Source organism: Taudactylus pleione, unplaced genomic scaffold (genome assembly GCF_031769625.1).
Source record: "Taudactylus pleione unplaced genomic scaffold, aTauple2 ptg000977l, whole genome shotgun sequence".
Classification (NCBI taxonomy): domain Eukaryota; kingdom Metazoa; phylum Chordata; class Amphibia; order Anura; family Myobatrachidae; genus Taudactylus; species Taudactylus pleione.
Window position 1 is genome coordinate 1,810,841 of NW_028285378.1, and position 21,870 is coordinate 1,832,710.

The window sequence follows — 21,870 nt, forward strand, 5'->3', positions numbered from 1 at the left end:
ACGGCCATGCATCTGTGTCTTATTGATTTGATTTTTTCAGGTGCATCCCTTTGTCGCCCACTGATGCTTCTGTGCACGCCCCATTGCTGCCACTGCTCTGCACCTCCACTGCTGCCACTGCCCCACACACCTGCAGCCTGCCCCCGCAGCCGTCTCTCCCTTTGCACCCTTAAAACACCTCCTGTGTGCTGTCTGCTCCTCCACTCGTGTTAGTCTACCTATTTGTTGTCCTTCTGCCCTGCAGGTGGCCCGGTTTGCTCGTCAAAACCCTGATGGTTAATAAATTATAAAAAAGCAATGAAATTCCATAGACAAAAAACCTTACGGTTTTACATGTCCCATTAAGGCTTCTTAGACATGATCTGAAATTTCACAAAACCTACTGAATTTGTGCAACTCAAACTAAAAAAAGCAATGAAATTATGATCATTAAGGCTGACGCCTTAATGGATGTGTTCCTTGCACAATACAGATATGGTATGCCATCACACCCTGTGGTTAACTGCAGATTCAGCACTTTCACAGAATGAGATTGCTGTCACTCACAAAATGGTGGAGCTGCTAATTCACAGAATTGTGTAAATTAGCCCTCAAGGCTGCCACACAGCCAAAAGGCTGCATCTTGTCCTCAGCCCAAAGGCCACAACAAGCCAAGGCATACCAGCCATCAAGGCTGCCACACATCCCAGATGCTGCATCTGGCCCTTGCTCCACAGACCACAACAAGCCAAGATATACCAGCCCTCAAGGCTGCCACAACTAGCCAGCCCTCAAGGCTGCCACACAGCCCAAAAGCTGCATCTTGTTTACGGCCACAGGCCGCTACTTGCCAAGGGTTCAACCCTCAAGGTTGCTACACGGCTCAAATGCCGCACTGTGCTGAAACTTTCTAGGCAGTGTCTGCCTAAAGCATCATTTCTTAAGACTGTGTATGACTCAAAGACTCCCAGACTAACCCTCTGTTCTTAACATTATCACCGGCCTAAAATTTTTTAGAGGATTAGTCATGGAACCTGGGCAGAATCCGGCACAAACCCTGGCAGCCCAGATTCAGGTGCTTATCCAGAAAGTACAGGAACTTTCTATTAAGGTTGAGGAGAAGTGGGCTGCATCTACCCATCCAACGGTTCGCGATCCCAAACTTAATCTGCCCGAACGTTTTTCGGGGAGTCGCAACGACTTTATCAATTTTAAAGAGAGTTGCAAACTTTACTTTAGGCTCAGGCCTCAGGTTTCGAGGTCCAAGGAGTTGGGATTGATTTCCCTCCTGCAAGGGGACCCGCAGACTTGGGCATTCGGTCTCCCCTCCACTTTGACGGCTCTTCAGACTGTGGATTCCTTTTTCTCGGCACTTGGGCTATTATATGATGAACCAGACAAGACAGCCATGGTAGAAGCTAGCCTTCTGTCCCTGAAACAGAAAAACCGGGCAGAGCGCTCGTTCTGAATCAGGGCTGTCCCTGCTCCTTTTTGGAGCGGCCTCCATCGGGCTTGTGACGAGACCCTGCGGTAGGGTCTTGCTGCCGCAAGCCCAGGAGAGCTTTTGGCTCTATCAGAGCCAAAAGCACTCCCACTGTCACTAGTGATGTCAGTGGGGCCGGACCCAGACGGTGGCGTTACCATGGGAACGCCTCCGTCTGGGCAGCCACGCCCCCGGCATGCCCACCAAAGGGGGCGTGCTGTCAATCACCATTGACAGCACGCCCCCTTTGGTGAGAGACCCTTAACGTCGTTATTCGGGTTTCGCGCATGCACACGATGGAGCCACCTCCGTCGTGCGCATGCGCACTTGGGCACCATCGAGCCGCTTGCGAGCGCTCAGCGCTCGCGAGCGGGTCTGAATTAGGCCCAGAGTTCCGGAAGTGGGTCGTGGACTCTGGATGATACGATCCTGCTCTGCAAAGCCAGTTCTGATGGGGGTTATCGGATCAGATCAAGGACATATTGGGTCAACATCCCTCTGCAGACACACTGGATGACCTTATGAGTTTGACAATACGTATTGACCGACGTCTCCGGGAGCGCAGTTTGGAGAAGAATCTTCCATCTCAAGCTACTCGTTCCCCTCTTTGGGTCCCTTCTGTGGAACACGAGGAACCCATGCAGTTGGAGCTTTCCATCTTCCTGCAGAAGAAAAACGGAGGAGGCGCACACTGGGACTATGCATGTATTGCGGAGGTAAAGGACATTTGGCCCAACTTTGTCCCGTCAACTCGGGAAAAGGCAAGGTCTAGATGGTTGTGGAGAGTTGCATTTAGGCCTTGCATCCATCTCTCCAAGAAATTCAGTCCTTTTCCCAAGTCTTCGTACTGCCAGGTTTCAGTCTCTGCCTTTATTGATAGTGGGGCCGCAGAGAATTTTATGGACCAGGCATTCTTCGAGACCTTGGGACTTTCTCCTGAACCTCTGGATAACCCGGTCGCAGTCGTTGGTCCCGAAATCTGTCTCCAATTCCCATTACCTTACGGACACCACCTATACAGTTGACCATTGGTGCTCTTCATCAAGAAGTGCTTTAATTTCTTCTCCTCCAGTTTCCGATGGCTCCCTTTGTATTGGATTTACCGTGGCTAAAGAAGCACAACCCAGTTATCCAGTGGCAGACTGGGGAGATTCTACAGTGGGGTTCCTCCTGTTTCGTTCATTGTTGGTCTCATCCAGTTCATCTTGCCGCAGTCGTTTCTGCAGAAACTCCTACGATTCCTGCCCCGTATCGTGATCTGGTGGAAGTCTTCCCTAAAAAGAATGCCGATGTTTTACCACCTCATAGGCCCTTCGATTGTGCCATCAATCTGTTACCTGACACCAGACTTCCCAAAGGTAGGCTATACGCCTTGTCAGTTCCTGAAAGTAAGGCTATGCAAGAATACATCCAGGGCACTCTAGAGAAAGGATTCATTTGGCCATCCAAGTCTCCGGTAGGTGCCGGTTTCTTTTTTGTCCAGAAAAAAGATGGATCTCTCCGGCCCTGCATCGACTTTGGAGGACTAAATAAAAGTACTGTGAAAAATGCCTATCCTTTGCCATCGATCTATGTCCTGTTCGACCAATTACGGGAGGCATCTTTTTTAAAATTGACTTGCGCGGAGCCTACAACCTCATCCGCATCTGCGAAGGAGAGGTATGGAAGACGGCTTTCAACACCCACTCGGGGCATTTCGAGTATTTAGTTATGCCATTCGGTCTGTCCAATGCACAGCCGTCTTCCAGGACTTTATTAACGAGAGCTTGAGAGATTTTCTGGGGGTCTTTGCTGTTGTTTACTTGGATGACATTCTCATCTTTTCCAAGACCGTGGAACAACATCAACAACACATGAGACTGGTACTGCGAAGACTCCTGGATAATAATTTGTACGCCAAATTGGAGAAGTGCGAATTCAAGGTGGAAGAGATCTCCTTCTTGGGTTACATAATTTCCTCTCAGGGATTCTCCATGGGCCGAGTAAGGTGAAGGCTGTTATAGATTGGGAACAACCCACATTCCTAAAGGCCATTCAGCGGTTTCTTGGATTCTTAAACTATTACTGCAGATTCATCAAGTCCTTCTCCGCAATCGTCTCTCCTATTGTGGACTTGACCACGAAAGTGGTGGATGTCTGCAATTGCCCTCCCAAAGTCGTGCAGGTGTTCAATCATCTCAAAACGGCTTTTGTTTGTGCTCCTGTTCTTAGACATCCCAATCCCAACCTTCCTTTTGTGGTGGAAGTAGATGCTTCTGAGGTTGGAGTAGGGGCCATTCTTTCCCAGAGGGATTTGGAAGACAATAAATTGCATCCTTGTGCCTTTTTCTCTCAGAAATTTTAGTCAGCGGAGAAATACTACGATGTGGGCAACCGAGGATTGGCGACACTGGTTAGAGGGGGCTAACCATGTGGTGTCTGTATTGACGGATTTTAAAATCTGGCTTATGTTGAGTCTGCCAAAAGATTGAATGCCAGACAAGCGCGATGGGCCTTGTTCTTCTCCCGCTTCAATTTTACCATCTCTTTTGGCCTGGGTGAAGGCAGATGCCCTTTTCACGTAGTTTTGCTGTTGACTACTGTCCTACTGATGGAGAGGAGACCATCATACCATCTGCTCAGATTCATTTGGCCTTGACGAGAACCTCGGCAGACTCTCTTAGACAGTGTCAGTCTGAAGCTCCTCCAGAAATGCCCCGAGGGTTCATTTTCATTCCGGAAAGATCTTGCAAGGCAATTCTTAAGGATTTCCACCGGTCCAAGGCTGTGGGTCGTCCAGGTTTCGCCAGGACTCTTGAACTTCTTTCCCGCTCTGTCTGGTGGCAGTCCATGTCTCGAGTTGTTCATGAGTTTGTGGCAGCTTGTGATGTCTGTTCTATAAACAAGACTCCCCGTACCTCTCCTGCTGGTCTGTTGTGTCCATTACTAACTCCTCTTAAACCATGGACACATGTATCGCAATGGACTTTGTGGTGGATCTTATGTCTTCTTCCCGCTGTATGGTCGTCTGGACCATTGTCGATAGATTCTCCAAGATGGTACACTTTGTTCCTCTCGGCAAATTACCCTAATCCAAAGAACTGGCGGTTCTTTTAGGTCAGCATGTTTTTAGACCACATGGGCATCCTTTAGACATCGTTTCTGAATGCAGAACCCAATTTGTTGCTAGATTCTGGAGGTGTTTTTGTGCTGATCTGGGCATCAATGTCAGCCTGTCATCGGGGTATCATCCACACTCCAATGGGCAGAAGGAGCAGGCCAATCAATGTCTGGAGTAGTATCTTCGTTGCTTCATTGCCAAATGCCAGAACAACTGGGTATCTCTTTTGCCATTCGCTGAATTTGCCTACAAAAACTCCTGCCATTCCACTTCTTCAGTATCTCCGTTTTTCTGCAATTTCGGGATTCAACCCAGGAGCAATTACTTTGAGACTTCATCAACCACAACTCCTTCTTCTTCGTCGGTCTCCAGGTTACTGTGGGTCTGGAAGAAAGTTTATCAGTCCCTTCTTCAGGCGTCTGGTCATTCCAAGGTCTGGGCAGACAGACATCGTAGGCCTTGCAGTCTCAAAGTGGGGGACTTGGTCAGGCTGTCCACCAAGAACATCAACCTGCGCCAGAAATCGCAGAAGTTGGGACCCAAGTTCATCAGGCTATTCAGAATCATTGCTCAAGTGAATCCTGTGATTTTCTGTCTAAAGTTACCCTGGTCTCTCAGGATTAATAACACTTTCCATTGTTCTCGTCTGAAACCAGTTTTTCTCTCCACCAGATTTTCTCCCAAATATTCGGTCAGACCTCCACCAGTTCTTGTTCAGGGATGCCAGGAATTTGTTGTGGAAAAAATCTTGGACTCCAGAAAGCTGTCTCCAGCTTGCATGCTCCTACCCTGAGGAAATTTTTTTTCAGAACTTTCCTGACAAACCTTGGTCTAGGGGTTCCTTACCTCTCGTCAAGGGGGGGGTACTGTCACAAGCCACCGCACTGCTAATGCTGTGCACAGCGAACACCAGGCCAGCGTTCGTTGAGACTCCGCTTACCTCCTGTCTGTCATTCTGGGGCTGATCCGGATTGGCTCCTGAGTCCAAATCCTGCTGCTGTGAACACTGCTGCGATGCTGGTGATAGCGTTTTTACGTGTTTCCGGTTGTGCCCAGTCTACTGTTTGTACAGTCGAGTTCCAGGTTCCAGTTTGCCGTGTCTATTCTCTGCCATTTGTGTCATCCAGACGGCACGGTCCGCATAACATCTGCTGTTTGTGTCATCTAGGCGGCACGGTGTGCATCTCTCCCCTCAGCCGCTAGTGTCATCCCAACGGCACAGAGTGCACTCACATCCTAGGGTGCAACCCAGTGTACCAACGCTAGTGTCAACCCGGCGACATTGGCCGCACCTCAGTGTCCAAAGTGCGCAACCCAGCGTACCAACGCCGGTGTCAACTCGGCAACACTGGTTGTACCTCATCGTCCAAGGTGCGCAAGCCAGTGTACCAATGCCAGTGTCAACCCGGCGACATTGGCCGCACCTCTGTGTCAAAAGTGTGCAATCCGGCATACCAACCCTCCAAGGTTGCTACACGGCTCAAAGGTCACACCGTGCTCAAACTTTCTAGGCAGTGTTCGCCTAAAGCATCGTTTCTTAGAACTATGGCCCTGATTCAGAACCGGACGCTCTGACAGGGCCGTCCTTCCTGATTTTAGAGCGGCCTCCTGGCCGCTCGCATAGCTGTGGGTGACCACCAACAGCTATAGCGAGCGGCCAAAAAGATGGGAACGCCTCCGTCTGGCCAGCCATGCCCCCGGCACACCCACCAAAGGGGGCTTGCTGTCACTCACCATCGACAGCACGCCCCCTTTGTAGCCGTCGCTATCCGAGTCTCGCGCATGCACACGACGGAGCCGGTTCCCTCGTGCGCATGCGCACTGGGCCAACATCGACCCGCTCGCAAGCGCTCAGCGCTTGCGAGTGGGTCTGAATCAGGCCCAATGTATGACTCAAATCTGCCAGACTAAAGCTGCATACACACACAACGATTTTTCTAACGATTATCATTAAACGATATCGTTCAACGATAATCATTTGACTAAAGCTGCATACACACACAACGATTTTTTTAACGATTATCATTAAACGATATCGTTCAACGATAATCATTTGAAAAAGAATCGTTCACTTTCTGAGTCAAACGATGAACGATAATCGCTCATGCGCGTTCACTTTTGTAGTTTGTAGTTCAATCAGACTTGTCAACTCAACGATTTTCATTAAGGGAATATGCAAAAATCGTTTGTAGTTCAAAAAAATCGTTCATTACACTTTAAAAAATCTGACAGAAAATCGTTCCTAAAATCATTCAGAAAATCGTTGGTAACAAAATCTTTGTGTGTGTATGCAGCTTAACCCTCTGGTCTTAACAGAAGGCACTCCAAAGGGACTAAAATAAAACTTAGCTTATGGAAAGTACATTTTAGCCCAGGACATTACATCACAGTTAATGAGAGGTTCAGGGACTGTTCCTGCTGAAAAATATCACTGTATATATGTACACACACAAACATATATATTGCTGTGAGTAACTATGAGCATTTATACAAAAAACTAAAATACATAATCAATTTGTGTGCCATTCTCTCAGAATATTAGGATTATTTCAATCTGTAGTAAATACCTGAAGTGAAAAGCATTGAGTGACATCACTATGAGTCCAGTAATTATATGAAAACATTTTGTATACACTGTATAATATTAGGGTTGATCTGTGCATTCCATATTCATTTTACAAAATCATGTGAAAAGCTGTTTAATTTAGCTCTAGTAAACACAGGAGTCTTAGGGCCTGATTCAGACCCACTCGCAAGCGGCTGTCCGCTCACAAGTGGTTCGGCGGGAGCTCCGTCGTGCGCATGCGCCAGACGCGACGAGCAAAGGACTTTCCTTCGCTCGTTGTGTCTGATCAAAGGGGGCGTGCTGTCGATGTTGATTGACAGCACGCCCCCTTTGGTGGGCGTGCCGGGGGCGTGCCTCCCTGACGGGGGCGTTCCCAAGGGAACGCCTACCGTCAGAAGCCGGCCCACTGACATCACTAGTGATGTCAGTGGGAGTGATTTTGGCTCTGATAGAGCCAAAATCACTCCGGGCCTTGCGGTTGAAAAACTCAACCGCAGGCTCCGGCTCGCAGTGGCGATGGTCGCGATGGTCAAGACCATCGCGGCCATCAAACTGCACGCTCGTATAGGCTGTGGGTGGGGACCCACAGCTATACGAGCGTCCAGGAGGACGCTCCATAATTATGGAGGGCGGCCCTCATTCAGAGCGTGCGCTCTGCTCAGAGCGTACGGCTCTGAATGAGGGCCTTAGTTACTTGGAAACCTGCTGATTAGCCCCTGGTTCCAAACAAGGGAGCCAAATATAAACGCATTTTAGTGGTGCATTACTACGGCTCTCGTCTGAGTGTGAACAAGTAATCAGAGAATGTTTATTATCAGTCGTACGAGGTGATCTGAGGACATGACCGAGACATCTCAGGTACAGGACGTCCCATAAGAAACAAAGAGCTTATTCCTGCTTCACACTATAGTCCAGAATGTGCAGTTATTTCATTAAGGGCCGAATTCAATTAGGTACGAAAAGTTGCATTTGGCAAAAAGCTATCACATAGCGAAGTTATCGCCGCATTCGCCAGTTTTGATGCAATCTTTTTGCGTACTTTCTCAATGCGCGCTCCTGCTTTTCGCCCTATCCAAATGCAAAACACGTGAAAATGCATATGTGCGATAATTGTGCATGGCGAAACTAGTGAAAAGTACAGCACATTTTGGGGAAATCAGTCTGTACCCCATAATAAGCCTAACTGACACTGGAAATCAATATACTGTATAAGTGTATTACTAGCCCTAATAAAAGTATTTTAGGTTCTTAAATTGAGTCAAATGGCTGTTATATGCATATTAGCATAAGTGTGGAAAAATTATATACAGCAATTTCTTTTTGAAAAAATAATTGCAGTAGTTAAATTGGGGGTACATTAAAATGGGTGCTAGAATATTTTTGTGTCTATAAAGTGCACTTTCAAAAAAACTTAAAAACACACCTGCTGGAGCCACCTGCAATTCTAAAAACACCTGTCCCATCCATACAGCAGCCCAAAATACCTCACCCAGGATCTGATTCAGCAGTGCACGCAACTATCAGGAATCTGCGCATGTGCAGGACCCATTCTGCGAGTGTTTAGAATAAGTCCTGCTCAATCGCACGCAAGTCCTTGAATGCCTCTGCCTGATTGACAGGCAGAGGCATTTAAGGGAGGTGCGGGGGCAGGGGTGGCCGGCGTTCCCGGAAATGGGGCATGCCCGCCAGGGCTGGCCCGAGACTAATATTTTTGGTAAGCGGATATAGATTTTGGCGCCCGCTCTTGAAATAAACCATCATATTTCGGTATGTGAAATATCGGTAGTACATGTAACAATGAGAAAAGGGAATCTGTAGATCAAAGACCAGCTTGATATACAGATGGTTATAATTTAATACTATACTCAGTGGCGTCACTAGGGCTGGTGTAACCGAGTGCAGTAACTAATGATGTCACCCCACATGGACCTTCTCCTGCAGAAGACCATACAGTATCCTTAGTAATAATATACAATTGACCCAACAGGGGAAAAAAAACACACACATTAAGCCCCACTGTGGGGGCATCACGTGATATATAAAAAAACTCACACACATAGGCCCCACATGAAAAAAACACATACATAGGCCCCCACATGAAAAAAAACAAAAAAACATAGGCCCCCACATGAAAAAAACACATACATAGGCCCCCACATAAAAAAAACCAAAACACATAGGCCCCCACATGAAAAAAACACATACATAGGCCCCCACATGAAAAAAAACAAAGCACATAGGCCCCCACATGAAAAAAACACATACATAGGCCCCCACATAAAAAAAAAAACACATAGGCCCCCACATGAAAAAAACATACAGTACATAGGCCCCCACATGAAAAAAAACAACACATAGGCCCCCACATGAAAAAAACACATACATAGGCCCCCACATGGAAAAAACAAACACATTAGCCCCCACATAAAAATAAAACACATCGGCTTTGCAGAAAAAAAAGTAATAAAACATAAAATTAGCATGAAAAAAAAACACACACACAGAGGCTCCTACATGAAAATAATTAACAACAAACAAAAAAAGTTGTATAGGACCCCTATAAAGCAGGTTCACCTGTATTCAGAGAGAGGGTGACAGCCAGTGGGTGACAGGGGAGAGGGTGATAGCCAGTTGGTGACAGGGGAGAGGGTGACAGCCAGTGGGTGACAGGGAGAGGGAGACAACCAGTGGGTGACAGGGAGAGGGTGACAGCCAGTGGGTGACAGAAAGAGGGAGACAGCAATGGGTGACAGCAGTGGGTGACATAGAGAAGGAGACAGCAATGGGTGACAGCAGTGAGTGACAGAGAGAGGTAGACAGCAATGGGTGACAGGGAAAGGGTGACAGCAATGGGTGACAGGTAAAGGGTGACAGCACTAGGTGACAGGGAAAGGATGACAGCAGTGGGTGACAAAGAGACAGAAGTGGGTGACAGGGAGGGAGACAGCAATGTGTGACAGAGGAAGGGAGACAGCAATGGGTGACAGGGTGAGGGTGATGACAGGGAGAGGGTGACAGCAGTGGGTGACAGGAAGAGATTGACAGCCAGTGGGTGACAGGGAGAGGGAGGCAAGCCAGGGCATGACAAATATATAGCCAATTTTCTTACCTGGGCCCAGAACTTCACTGCAGAGATTGGATGGCGGCTCCTCCGTGGACATAACGCCGGAGATGGTCACGTGATGTCAGATCCCCGGCACCCAAGCACAGCGACAGAGAAAGGAAGCCTGGATTGGAATGTGGATAGGGGAGGAGCTGAGGGGAGGAGAGCACGGCCCCTCCTCTCCCTCCAGCCGGGCAGATACTGTGAGCTGAGTCACTCTGGGGGGCGGAGCTGAGGAGAGGGGAGGAGAGAGCATGGCCCCTCCTCCCCGTCCAGCCGGGCACATACTTTTGTATGCTGAGTCAATCTGGGGGGAGGCGCTGTGGAGAGGGTAGGAGGGAGTGGCCACTCCTCCTCCTCTGGCCGTGCCGCGTGCCAACTGTCTTTCAATAAAGCGTGAGGTGGTCAGGCAGTGGCTGCGGCACTAGTTGCTCAGCGGCATATAATGAGTCATTTGTGACTCATTGTAATGCCGGTGCCTGGTGGGGACAGCGGTGGGACTCAGGAGATTGCGCCTTTACAGCTTGGCGCCGTACGCGGCTGCGTACTGGACGTAATGGGACGGCCAGCCCTGGTGCGGCCCTGCTTTCCGGGAGTGGCCTGCCCAGACACTACGTGGACTTACGCAGTCTTCTGGGCTCGCAAGCTGGCCAGCTTGAGTAAGCCCGGCGCCATCCAACATCGCGACCATTGGCCACCGATGATCGCGATGGTGATCCCAGCCTGCGAACTCCGTTGCAGTGCTGGGATCACAAATGCAGCATGGGCTGTCATACACCTCCTGCTGCATTTGCATTATTGCAAGGATCACAATTGGAAAGCTGCCTCCATGCACTACACACTACAGTATATGCCTCCATGCAGCTTTGCAATTGCGATCCTTGCTGAATCAGGCCACCAGTACTTTAAACCCATTTTCCAACACATTTCCACTACTACTTTAAACCCATTTTCCAACACATTTCCACTACTACTTTAAAACCATTTTCCAACACATTTTCACCCCAAAAATGACGTGTCGTTACTAGGGGGATTTAAGCTCATTTTAAATTTTTTTGCCTAATTATTCATTAGGGGGAGTGTCCAAAGGGTTCTGAACCAAGAGCCTGATTCAGACCCGCTCGCGAGCACATAGTGCTCGCAAACAGGTCGATGGTCGGGCAGTGCGCACCCACAGCTTAGTGCGTGACCTGGAGGCCAGGGTAAATAGAAAACCAGCCCGCCCTGATTCAGAGCAAGTGCTCGCAAATAGCGAGCGCCTCTGAATCAGGGCCTGTCCCCACATTTTTAGTCAAAAATAGAGACTTTGCACATTTTATCACCTGCTCTGAGATGGTGAAAACTTTTCTGCCGGTTTCTGCATATAGAGTTTTTGCACAAGCGAAAAATCCGGAAATTGGATAGTGCGTATCACAAAAAGTTCGCATCGGGCGAACGCTTTTCACCAAACGCGACTTTTCTCACCTAATTGAATCCGGCACTAAGTATTCATTTTCCAGAAAGTGCTTGTGAAAGAACAGTGATCTGATGCTGTGAGACATGGGGAAAGACAGCAATGGACATAAAATTGTGGGGTATAGAGTGGTATATGGGGGGCACGTGCAGAAGTTGGGGAAGGGTACAGTTTGCTCCCCAATTGCCCTATAATCCATTTTCTACCCTAAATGCTTCTTCAAACAGTGGGTAAAGTATTACAAACCACATCCTCAACCACATGATTTATAGGTGAGGACTGAGGGGGATAAAGGGGAGAACTAAATTACAGGTAAAGATTGTGGCGGAGATAAGGCGAGAACTAAAGTTCCGGTTGAAGACTGTGGAGGAGATAAGGGGAGAATTAAATTACAAGGGGGAGAGTTGATAATATTAATAATGGGAAGGGAGGACTGATGGAGGAGAAATGAATCACAGGGAATAAGCTGAAAAAGAAATGGAGGAGAGACTGGAGGAGAGAAGGGTAGAATTTACAAGGGGCAGAATAAATGACAGGTGGAGGAGGGCAGATAGGGAGAATTAATTGGGTGGTGGAAGAATATGAATGAAAAACATACAGGTGATTATTCAAATGAATCTTTGTGAAGCCTACTCCTTTATATCTGCACTTTCATTCATTAACATGATTATAGATAACAACATAAAAGTATACTTCCCAACTATCCCATTTTAGGTGGAAGAGTCCCCAATTCAGGGCTCTCTCCCTTCTTCCAATCAGGACAGCTTTGGCCCTATCCAGACGGCAATTGGGGAGGTATGTATGCCCTGTTCACTGTTACTTTGCCTATTGGGGTCCATACATCTAACCTCTATCTGGGAAATTCCACATTCTGCCGACGCCTGGGTATGTTTTTAGGGGAGGGGAATGGGATGGGGCAGTCCAGTGCACCAGAAGCACTTGTCTTTAGGGATGGTCATCAATAGGCCATGGTTGTGAACTATCAATGTTTTAGTTCCAATGGCAATATTTTTTCCATTAGATAGCATCATTTTGATATTCTCTGCCGTGGAATGGTGTGGAACTGATGTTCTTCCATAAGTTTTATTTTAATCCTTGCACAGCTGCTGTTTAGCTTGTTCGTTGGAGGGCCAGACTCTCACTAGCACAAGGCAACGTGAGTAGATTGCTCTGAGAGAGCCAATCAGCCCCTGCCCTGGAGCTATGAATCAGAGACTGAGTTGTATACATACACACTCGACTACTGGTCTCTTGCGTACATGCGCAATCCATTGCAATGGTTCATATCATTGAATGAATTGCAAACAATGGTAACTAACCATCACATGGGATGATAAAATGGCGGAAACTCTTCCAACTATTCAATGCCGCACTATCTCCCCTATTTCGGTGTGCACACATGCCCTATTCCCCAACAATAAATGTTGAGGGTATGTACAAGTTAGATTTAGCCTCTACAGCTCGTTCACTAACACTGCATGTGGGTGAAAATTGTGCATTTGGCTACAACAAGTAATCAGACACTTTTATTGTGTACCTTGCACTAGACAGATAAAAAACAAACTACTGTTTGGTTGCTGCAGTTCACTAGAAATTCTGCACCTAAATGCAGCATATGTACTTCAGCCGTCCTGTGCGGACTCTTACTATACATGCTGACAAAGTCAATGGCCTCTTGAACTCCATGCTTGCACTCCTATACAAGAAACTAACATGTAGAATGTTGTTCGTGGGAAACAAAAGCGTCATTTGTTCCTTCCTGGGGTTATACAGTGTTTTGTATGCATGCAGAACAATGGGCACAGCTGTAATGACGACTTCACAATGACTTCAACACCTTTTGTAACCAAGCAACACTGTATAATGGTCTTAAATGCAGTATAAAATTAAATATAGATGTGTACAAATGTTAAATGCACTCATATATAGATTGTAATCTCTTGCAAGCTGGAACCACCTTGCCATATTTATCAGTCGGTACCTGGTTGACATTCAGAATGTCGACAAATTCTGACTGTCAACAGTCAGTAGGTAGACATGCATTTAGGTCAACATGGTTAAAATGTCGAAACGTTCAGAATGTCAACAATCTACATGATTATTTGTTGATTTTTAGGTTTAGGGTTAGGTTAAGCTAAAGTAACAAAGAAATATGTTGACATTTTGGTGTCAGCATGTTCAATGTTGACATTCTGAGTGTGTCGACATTTTAACCATGTCGACCTTAATACATGTCTACATATTGATTGGGACCTAATGACCGTGTGGAAATTCTGACTGTCAACAAGTCATATCGTTCATTCCACATAACCCATAAACGTAGAATAGAATATGCATAGTGTATAGGAACAGTACATAAATAAATCCTAATTATAATAGCATTACCCAAATCCTATTCTTATTAGCATATTAGAAATGTCTCGCCCCTTCAAAACAAGCTAAGTAACAAGAAACTTTCAGGTAGATGTATTATAGCAAAACAGGAAGCAATAACTCCGAGATGTATCAACATCTTGGCTGTCGGGGTGGAGAAAACTACCCCCCTTCGGAGATCCCTGTAACTCTAACAGCGCATCAGCTTGGCTGGTCCCAATGCGCATGAGCACAGATGGGCTTCAACGGACACTGCCGCTGCACAACACACATACTGGTAGGTAAGTCTGCCTAAATGTGAAAAACTGATAAGATTAAAATGTGAGCTTATTATTTTCTAGTGACACCTTAATGATTTCCAACGCCATACAATAGTATGGCAATGGCAAAATCGTTAGATGTTTGCTGATACCGCATCTACTTTCAGACAGGACGATGTTTGATATAAGTGTTAAATAGCACTGGTTATAGCGCATTTGATGCTTATCATCTCTTAGTACATCTATCCGATTACGAGAGGTGCCTCCTTTTTCAATAATTCCAAAAGAAGATCACAGATGTGCCCAAAAAACATAAGTGATGACAACAGGTTCTAGTACCAGTAATAACACAAACCGTGTTTCTCTGAGTCAGTTAACATCAAATTCTCCAAGCGTACCATATTGTAGTTCAGAAGAAAAATAAAACCAACAATCAGATGGATGGAGTTTGCTAGTGCGCCCGGATTAATCCGTTAGTCGATGGAGCACCACTATACATGAAATGGGCCATAACTGGTTAGTGACCATGTGCGTGCATGAAACTCTACTGTCTCGTGGCAGTGTCATGGGAGTGTCTTTTTTAATAGCAGCATACGGGTGGGAATTGGGCATTGGTTTCAGATTGATTTTTTGCATGGAGTGGGTGCAAGTCCAGATACTAATGATGATGATGATTTGTAACAAAAATAATACATATCAGTTCACCTCCCCAGTGCTGCTGCAGAGTATATATGGTTGCATTTAAACACGAAAACATGAAATATTTTTATATACATTTACTCCTATAAAAGTACATTTACTCCTATAAGAGAAAAACCTCACAACAGTGCAATACTATTTACACTAACCATAGAGAAAAACACCCTGTGTAAAAAAAGAAAGAATAAAGTGACTAGTCTTCTTTCTAAAGGTCTGTACATCAGGAAATTCCACCTGCAATTGCTCATATGTAGATCAAATGTGTATCATATGTACCATATATCAAATATGTACGTAGATCAAATATGTATCATATGTACTTGCAAATTAGAACTATGGGGACTTTCAATATGTCTGTATCTTCAATTCATATTACGAATTAATTTTCCATGCACATGAAAGGAGAGTTGAAAAAATATCTAGTGCACCACCGTAGGCTGAGAAAATATATTTACTATACACATAATTGCACTTACTGTACATGTAAAAAACACAGATCAATCATATCACAAATAAAACATTCCCATACTGTAGTTTGATTTCCTACCAGAGAGAGGACAATTTCAGGTACATAAAAACAAAAGCGCCATTCACTCGTGGGTTCCAGATCCGCCCACCAAAATCTCATAATCCCAGGTGGTATTAGTAGCATCACTCTCACCCCGTGATGTAAAACAGTGGATGGGGTAGGCTTCCACATGCAGACACATATATTTTTTGTATACAGGGCAGATTCTTGCATTGGCAAGTAGGTTGCAGCGGCTTAACTGAAATGTGGCTGCGGATGGTGTGTAACGTAGATAGAAGGCCTCACCCAGATGAAGAGAACCCCTGGTAGTGTTCTGTATATTCTCTATGTAATCATAAGACCATCATGGCTTCTCGTACAGGATATGGCGATGTGGCTAGCAGAGCCGTAACTAGACTTTCTGGTGCCCTGTACCAGAGACAGCATTGGTGCCCCCCCCAATTTTTAAATAGGGACATAAGATAGTGCACCTGAAAAAGGGCCATGGCCTCATGGGGAAGGGTCAGGGAAGAGTTAGGGGAGGCCAGAAGATGCTGGGGATAAAAGAAGGGGAAGTTACAAGTGAGAATGATAATAAACAGGAAAACTGTCAGGCCCTAACAGTGCCCCCTGCCCTGTGGTGCCTTGTGCCATGGCACTGGTAACACCACCCTAGTTACGGCCCTGGTGGCTAGGAACAATATGGGGGAGATATGAAGATGGGCAATAGAACTGCGCTCTCGTTGACTAGGGGGTGGTGTGTTGTGGTTTCGGGGTGCTGCACCTTTGTGTGGGAGTACCTTTCCCGCACTGAAAACATATGGGGGTAGGGGGGGTAAGGTGCGCTCTTCCTGCTAGTAGTGGTGATGGTGATGACTTAACACCACTCACAAACACACACAAGTCATCACCATCACCACTACTAGCAGGAAGAGCGCACCTTACCCCCCCTACCCCAATATGGGGGAGATGTATAAAGCCTTCTAAAGAGTGGAGAAGAGGACAAATGGAGAAGTTGTCCTCTTCCAACCAATCAGCTTCTACCTATCATTTTATAGAATGCACTTGATAAATGCTACCTTCACTTGTTCACTTCTCCACTGTTTAGAAGGCTTGATACATCGCCTCCATAGTTCCATCTGTAATCTCAAAATTAATTTTTTAAAGACCTTGTTGTCCTAGCCACATACTGGAGTTTGCATGGGCTTTAGAGGGCGTAAACGGCAAAGGGTGATTCACTACTGATAAAATGGTCATAGGAAATTGCTGCCAGTGACAGATTTCAGTTACTCTGTTGGTAATGAGTCTATAGGTGATTTATTACACTGACAGGTTCGGGAAGTTTTATGAGTACAATTTACGCAGAGAAAGACACATATTCATGTTTGATTATGATGTATCAACAACAAACCATCAAACGGGTAGACAAATCAGCCCTTGATTTGTACAGTATGCCACAATCTCCTACCCGCTTCTGGCTGCAGCGCACGATCAGAAAGGTTTCTATGTTGTGCTCCTTAAGATATGCGTTCCGCTCCCCTCCTGCACCCGCCTCCACTTCATAATCTCCATTCAGGTAATTCAGAGTCGCCTTTGTGATGTGTATACGCCTGCAAATACAATAATAAAATCCAGGGTCATAATATAAATAATACCCCTTTTCCACCAAAATTCCGGGTCTGGCCCGGAGTTGGAACAGAGTTCCTATCTGGATCAGACCCGGAATTTAGCCGGCGCCGACTCGGGATATTCCCGAGTCGGCGCCACTCACACCGGAGTCGGGTCTGCATAGACCCGGCTTTCCCCGCGTGAAAGTGGACGCTTGGAGATAACGTCATCTCCAAGCGCCACTGAAGCCAGACCAATCGGCCGGTTTGCAGACACTCCAGGTGTGACCCGGAGTGTGCTGTTCTCACAGCAGGGTTTCACGCCCGTGTTAAACCCTGCTATTTACCTGGGTTGGATTGCCGGGTCACTCGACCTGGCGATCCAACCCTCTCCCCTTTTACACCAGGGAGCTCCCCGGGTTAACCCTGCAATAACCCAGGTTTTAGCTCCGGTGTAAAATGGGTATTAGTTAGCAGGACCGCATAGAAGGCTGTTTGTGGGCATTAAGAAGGTACTGTAGGTTTTTAAATGGTGTCAAATGGCTGATTTGCAAGAAAATTCTAAAAAACTAACTTTTTTCGTTTAATCTCAAACTAATTAAACGAAAAATGCAAAAAAGTAGGAAAAAAAGATGATTTTATGGTACTTTGAGGGCACCTTGAAAATGAATAAAAATAAATAAATAAAATAAAACAATTATTTTTCAATTAAAAAATATTTGTAATTAAATTAGGGTTGCCTACACTAACTATAGTTGATTTTGGGGTAATTTGAGGACATTTTTTTACCCAAAAAAATTACATGTAATTATTGGACTAATTAAGCTACTTGGAAACTTCCAATTGCCTAATTAGTCATTAGGGGGATGTCCAAGGGGTTCAACACAGTGGGCCTGATTCAGAGCCGGACGCTATTTGCGCTCGCTCGTTTAGAAAAAGGGTCCGGCTATTTAAATTGAGCGCTCACTCTTTGCAGTCTGTTGACGCCTCTATGTCTTTTGTAAAGACGCCCCCTGGCCGCTCGCATCCTACGTCATCTCCGCTATTTATTTGATTAATCGAGTACATCGAAAGGCATCTGAACTGCTCGCAGTGCTTGTGGTAGATTTTCCTACCGCAATCATGCGAACAGTTCAGGCTAAGAAACAACCAAGTGACGTGGTCCATGATGCTGCTTTGTTAATTATGCACACCCTTAAAACGCCCGTTTTGACCTTTTGGCACGCCTGCGTTCGGATCTCCACTCCCCGTTTTCAAGCACCTTCCCCTGTTACCACCCACAAACGCCTCATTCTGTCACTCAAATTAGCAGGCACTCGCTATTTTGCGAGCACACAATTTCCGACCGCAATGACTGGTTCGCGCATGCGTATTACAACCCATACGCATGTGCAGTTGTGCGAACATCGCTCAGAGCGAACCAGCGGCCGCTTACGAGCAGCTCTGAATCAGGCCCTGTGTCCTGACATTTAACCTTAAAATAAAGTTTTTCCTTTCCATCTCTCACTCTCAGGGAGATGTGAATGGAAAACTGTGAATTCAGTCTGACTGATTCAGTGCGAGTTGCTAATTGGATTGCAAATTAATTTGCTATGCGAATTCGAAGAAAAAATAGCACCTCGCAATTCGCACCTAATTGGATTGACCTCAGAGACTCTACAGTTAAAAATAAATAAAACACATGAAATAAGCTGTATGATACAGTATACAAATAGTGCTGAAACATGGGTGACCTGTATAATGGGACTTTTTTAATAGCCAGACTGGACCTGATCCATTTGTTTTGTCATTAATTAATTAATTAATCGCCTACCACTTAATATAAATGTATAAATTTCTGCTCTCAGAAGTCAGTCTCCACCTCTCTTCTATATCTAGCATCACACACGTGGCAGGTACGCTGCCACGCCCACTGCTGACCTTTCCTTACTAGTCATTGTGAATAAAAATCTTACAGATGTGCCCAGCTAGTTTTTTGCTCCATATGCCATGTAGCGCGCCATGCCACACAGAATGTTTCGGGAATGGAATGCAAAAATGGAAAAAGTCATAACGTATAATACAACTTTTTTTCCACCAGGTGTCGCTTTTCCTAAACTACACAGCGCATGCGTCTGATTTCCAATGGATGTTCTGTATCACCGCCCGATGATTGGCTGACAGAAGCAGTGAATCGTTACACTATAGTACAGCGTTTTCCTCATGGAATCATGTCTTATGTCTAATAAAATTTCAAATCATTAAGTGTGTGAGTCCTGTACATTTTTATTTAAATATTTCACTGTGTGCTCAAGAAAGTGGTGTACGGCACTCCAATACAGTACCCATGTAGCGCCCTGCGAGTCGTGCTATGGCAATCAGAGTCTCATAGTACTGAGCATGTCCAGTAGAGCCGATCTGGAGTCACACACAGTGCATCCCAGACTCAGATACTATAGTGATTTCATGACTTTAGAAACTAGTAGTGGGGTCTGAGTGAAAGAGTCCCTGGATTACATACTGACTGTGTGTTTTAAGAAGCACACTTGCGGCACTATCAGCATGTCAGCAGCGCTGTGGTGGCAGGGATCTCCGGTGCATGGCCAGTGGAGCCGCTCCATATGCCATGTAGCAACCTGCTAGTCCCGCTATGCTGTAGCTTATGGAGGCTCATACTGTAGTACTGTGCATGCCCAGTGGGTCGGGAGTCACACACAGTGCATCCCAGACTTAGACACTATAGTGATTCCATGTCTTTAGAAACTAGTAGTCTGCTCTGTTTAAAATTGGAGTCTCAGTATTACAAACTGACTGTGCATTTTAAAGTGCACACTTGCGGCTCTGTCATAACGTCTGCGCTGTGCTGTCTGACAGCTCTGGGCCTTGCACATGGGATCCCTGGTGCATGCCCAGTGTCATTCCAGATCAGCTCCACTGGGCATGTGCACTGCTGTACTATGAGATTCAATACGCCACAGCATAGTGCGACAAGCAGGGCGCTATGTGTGTGTGAGACAGCGCCGATAGTGCAGCAAGTGTGCGTCCTAAAATGCAGTCAGCTTGTAATACAGAGACCCCATTTTCCTACAGAGCCTACTACTAGTTTCAACAGTCATGTAGTGTCTGTTTGGGACAGCGCCGACAGTGCCGACATTGACGCAAGTGTGCAGCTTAAAATGCACAGTCAGTTTGTAATGCAGAGACCCCACCCCACTACTAGTTTCTAAAGTCATGAAATCACTATAGTCTGGGATGCAGTGTGTGACTCCTGACCCACTGGGCATGCGCAGTACTATGAGCCTCCATAAGCCACAGCACAGCGCGACTAGCAGGGGGCACTACATGGTGTATATGCAGCACCGCATACCACTTTCTTGTGCACACAGTGCATCAGCAGTACAGTGGAATAAAGTAGCATAGAAATGCCAGGTGGTGGGAAGTTGTGGATAATGTATTGAGTTCAGTAAGGGTTGGATAACAATACTAAACTTCAGTAGCTTGGTCTTTATGCAATGCTGGGAGTGCGTCTTTTTGGTCAACACAGATATCTGTATAAATGACAGAACTCACTCACCAAGTGATTTATTTTTAATCCTGTAGTGAAGATTTTAAAAAAAAAATATATATATATATACATCCTCCTACAAACATATCATTTTTACAATGTGGCAATTTTAAAATGGGGATAGAGCAGCCTATAATGGTCTTAACCTAAAACCCTTTGGGATCTTAACCAAAAACTCAATGGAGATATTAAAAAAAAAAAAAATAGTAGAATTACACTGAGAATAGTTGAAATCATACACCAGTAGAAATAGGGAGACTAACATTTTGTTTTTCTTTCAAATATTTTTCCTTTAAAATACTTACTATATGCAAATCACTGTTTATAGATTTCTATATGTCAACTTGATAGAAAAAGAGAGCAAACACTGCAATAAATACAAACAAGTGGCATTGTGGGTATAATAATTTACATATATGCAAATGTTGTTTTCTGTAATGCATTGTGACTAATGCCATTTTCACACTCCACCAAATGACTCAGTCGCCACACCCCCTTTCACCCCAAAATTGGTCAAGTCTAACCCCTGGGCAACAGATTTTTCTGCTCTAACCAAATAAAGCTAGACTCAATTGTCTTAGGCATCTATTCATCATCACTTAATTTATACAAAAGCAGGTGAAAAATAAAAATTTCACCTACTTTTGTATAATGAAAGTGTTGAACCCATTCATCATTCATGTAATGGAGGAGATATCACAGATATGTGCCTCGATAAGTTCATCAAGTTCCAAAAACGCTTTTTTTCGGAACTTGACTGAGAAACTGTACGCCACCCTGAGATGGCATACAGCCCCCGATAATATTCACAGGCCTCTGTTTACACGGCAACCTGTGAAGATTTACATAATAGCCCAGCCACTGTAGCCAACAGGGGGATCTATTAAGATCCCTCCCTGCTGTGTCTGCACTGCAGAGCCCCGGGAGCAGAGAACTCCGGGGCACTGCAGACAAGTGGCCTGGACTCACCGGCAGAAGACAGGTGAGATGGGGGAGAGGATGCAGCGACAGGGTAGGGGATCGGATACCCGTGGTGCCGAGGATGTGAAAGATAGCGGGGAATAGAGAAGGGGGTCGGCAAACGCAGTGAGGAAATAGGGATGGACATTGGACATCGATGGTTACTAACCATCAATGTTTTTGTTGCGTTAGTAGTGTTTTTACCATTGAATGGTGGTCTTCCAATGTTTACCGA

At 45.7% G+C, this 21,870-nt stretch overlaps 1 protein-coding gene across 3 annotated transcripts in view; it reads right to left on the reverse strand.

The window, feature by feature from the left end:
* ADCY5 (adenylate cyclase 5) overlaps nt 1-21,870 on the reverse strand; it is an 836,213-nt gene that overhangs the window by 86,724 nt on the left and 727,619 nt on the right. For all 3 annotated transcript variants that reach the window (XM_088460724.1, XM_088460723.1, XM_088460725.1), the window contains exon 7: nt 16,993-17,134. In XM_088460724.1, coding sequence (XP_088316850.1) covers nt 16,993-17,134 — 142 coding nt within the window. The remainder of the gene's footprint in view (nt 1-16,992; nt 17,135-21,870) is intronic.